We start from the raw sequence: 3,410 nt of genomic DNA on the forward strand, positions 1-3,410 counted from the left end.
GTAAGTTTTGAAAAATAAAAATGGCAAGTTGGGGTAGAACATGATCAGTTCTTGGCTGTAAGAGTAGTGATAGAGATTTAGGGAGTGGAGATCGCAGCTTTGCAAACTTCATTCGGGACCTGACAAAGGGTTAACTCTGTGCCATAAAGATTGTTGTTGTCCGGTGCCTTTTGGGCCTCATATTTTCCCCAAGAATGATAAATTACGAGGTCAATGGCTTGAAGCACTTGGCAGACAAGATTATTTACCAGGAAAGAGAGCTGTTGTGAGTATTTGTTGTGTAGCTTTTGCTCAGTTCTTGTAAATTTAATATTTTTATGAATGTGCAGGTTTGTTCATTGCACTTCATTGATGGAAAACCAACTAAAGAACACCCTATCCCAAGCATTGACCTAGATAATGAATGGAAACCAAACCGTAAACTTAAAAGATCTATCAATTTGAGCTCTAATGATGATAGTATTTCATCAAAACGGCCTCGTACTGAAGATAACACTCTTGATAGTGGCATAAACTCCTCATTTTCATCTTCAAACAATTCTCTGCTTGAAAAATCCCAGTCTAGCGAGTCTAGTTTTCATGGATCAGTGTGGGAAAATAAGAGTTTCAATAGTTCAACAGATGAGATACTACAAACATGTACATGCTCAAATAAAGTTATGGTTAGCGTTGGGATACAATACGAAGAGCCGATAAAAACCGCCAACGCCCAAACTCAGTGGGAAGATCCATCAGTGCAACATCATGATTATACCGAGAAAAATCTTTATTCTAAAGCTGCAAGCCATCATATTTCAGTGCAAGTTGAAATGCATGATTATCAACGTGTTAGTAACAAGGACTGCAAGTTTTTCACTGGTTTTGATGTCGATCGTTTTGACAAACTAGTAAAAACACTAACCAAAAAACCTGTCAAGCCCCCTTGCTCGATGGAAATACCACATCAGATATTTATGGTGCTTATGAAACTGAGACTAAACCTTCTTTTTCAAGATCTGGGGCGCAGATTTTATATTTCAGGTTCTCTAGCTGGTAGAATATTCAAATACTGGTTAGACATTATGTATGAAAGACTCTCAGATGTGATATGTTGGTTACCTAGAGAAACCATACATAGCAGTGCATCGGTGCCGTTCAAAGTTAATTATCCTTTCACAACGTGCATAATAGATTGTACAGAAGTATTTGTTCAGCGACCAAGAAAACTTAGGGCAAGAGAATTGACTTACAGCAACTACAAAAGCCATAACACTATGAAGGCATTAACAGCGATAGCTCCAAATGGATGTATCATGTTTATATCGCGTTGCTACGGAGGAAGAACTAGTGACAACTTTATCACACGAGACTCTGGCTTTTACAAATACTTAGTACCCGGTTATGAGGTATAAAATATGTAAATTGTTTATGTAAACGTCAGTAAATCTTATTTATGTAACACAGGTTATGGCTGACCGTGGTTTCACCATAGCGGAAGATCTTGAATTCATCCAAGTGAAACTCAATATTCCAGCGTTTACTCGTGATAAGAACCAGTTGGAAGGGGAAGATGTAACGGAAACCAGGCGAATAGCTACCGTTAGAATAGAGGTTGAAAGGGTAATTGGGAAACTGAAAGGCTTCAGAATATTGAAAGGAATCTTGCCACTGTCTTTCTCTAAAAAAGTCGATAAAATGAAGGCTGTTTGCGGTGCTTTATGCAATTTGCAACCGACAATGGCTGGTAAGAGTCCAAGCACCATGGAAATAAATTAATAAGGCATTTTCATGGTATTTAATTGATATTTTGAACTTAAGGAACATTTTGTTGTATCATTAGAAACATTGTTATCACTTATCAGAGTTCGTACAAAATTTTTGGGATTGGAAATCCCTGATCAATTTGTCCCCTGACTTTTATCCCATTTTTTAAATCCCTGACTTAAACAGTTCCGTACGAACCCTGCTTATGCTTTATTTTATCACATTTGCTTTCATGAATTATCTGGTTAACAATTGATTTTGTAAAGAGGAACTTAAATATGGCAGTTTTAGCTTTTTATCATGGAAAGCGTCCACAATAAATGGTACCATATTACTAGCATACACGTTTCTCATTTTTTTTAACATCTGTTCCATATATTTTTCGTTGAACGGAACTTCCAACTGAATTTTTACTTGATTAGTAAATATGTAGAAATCGATCTATTTGCGCCAAAAACTTGAATTTGAATTTGCAAATGATAGCCGTTTTTTCCATTTTCGTGCAAATAGTATCTCCCATTTGTATCTAACCTCACGTCGTACTTGTAGCTTGCAATTAGAGCTTGCAGGTCTTGTTTTAGTGGGCATTTGATTTCTAGCATTTGCTCATGACCAATGAGACCATCTGGGCTAGCGCATAACCAGGGTTCCGACTTTGAAATCATTGTTCCGATGAGCTCCACTTGCAAAAGATTTTCATCACTAAAAATATTTCTTGCTACAGTTTCCATCATTGTGCCATGCTCTGTTGCTTTGTTTCCCCTGAATTTTGGAAATACGTGGTTTTTAACGAAATTAGCAGGAGATGTTATGGGTTTCTTGGGAATCCCTTTGGCTGTTGAAGCTGTTACATGTATTTGCCTAATTTCACCCCATAGTGCGCTTGCTCCCTGTTTTACTGTTTCTTCTTTCAATTTTTCAATATTGCAGTCTCCAATTTCCACGAACTTCTTAAAAAAGCTGTGGCAAACATTGCATTTTAACGAATCCGATGTCAAAGGTTCATCGGTATTTACGTTATAACAACCATGGACAATATTATTGCTTGAACTATTTAGCTTTTTAGATTGACTGAGAACGTTTCGCGGAATCGGTTTATCAATAATTTTGGTATTTAGAACATCATTAATGATTGACCCTGGCATAGTAACTAGTTCGGCCTAATCTGAATTTAAAAAATGTTTCCTAAGAGATTCGTGTGAGTCAAATTTTAAGGGCTTCAGGCTTCTTTCACAACTTCTTTTTGATTTTTTGAAAATTCTATTGCTACAAAAGCTTCAGGTTCTATTTTTCTTTTTGTTACGGCATTCCACTGATTTTGGCCATCGGTACATGATGGACCTCTCGCAAATTCAGAGTTCCAAAACTCAACTTTGAACATAAGTGCAGCAACATGGCTACATACCCGTGCTTTTCCAGCCATGCACGTACAAAAAGCCGTTACAATTGTACCATCAGGTGTTGAAACAAACCAAGAACGATGATCCTTCTTTGTTAATTTCTGTGATGGTGTTACGTCACCTTTCAACGCAACTAATTGGCAACCAACCTTCGCCAACTTAAATTGCCCCACCCATCCACTTTCCAAGTAATTACTTACTTGCAAGCTTTTTCGTGCATCCGCTGGTTGGTTATCACAAGCTTTGCTGATAATTATATAGTTCGAT

General features: G+C 37.2%; 1 protein-coding gene across 1 annotated transcript; it reads left to right on the forward strand.

Moving 5' to 3' along the window:
* The first annotated feature begins 659 nt into the window (after positions 1-659).
* LOC149623887 (uncharacterized) lies at positions 660-1,877 on the forward strand. Its single transcript, XM_089852237.1, has 3 exons — positions 660-1,385; positions 1,444-1,723; positions 1,798-1,877. The coding sequence occupies exons 1-3, from the start codon at positions 660-662 to the stop codon at positions 1,875-1,877; spliced, it is 1,086 nt and encodes a 361-aa protein (XP_089708363.1).
* The last annotated feature ends 1,533 nt before the right edge of the window (positions 1,878-3,410 follow it).

The sequence above is a fragment of the Phalangium opilio genome, unplaced genomic scaffold (assembly GCF_054372755.1).
Source record: "Phalangium opilio isolate 3A_F unplaced genomic scaffold, DU_Popi_V2 ptg000106l_1, whole genome shotgun sequence".
NCBI lineage: Eukaryota > Metazoa > Arthropoda > Arachnida > Opiliones > Phalangiidae > Phalangium > Phalangium opilio.

Coding starts and splice junctions, on each gene's coding strand:
- LOC149623887 (XM_089852237.1), top strand. CDS start 660: ATGGTTAGCGTTGGGATACAATACGAAGAGCCGATAAAAACCGCCAAC. Junction 1,386..1,443: donor ACTTAGTACCCGGTTATGAG/GTATAAAATATG, acceptor TATGTAACACAG/GTTATGGCTGACCGTGGTTT. Junction 1,724..1,797: donor TTTGCAACCGACAATGGCTG/GTAAGAGTCCAA, acceptor TTTGAACTTAAG/GAACATTTTGTTGTATCATT.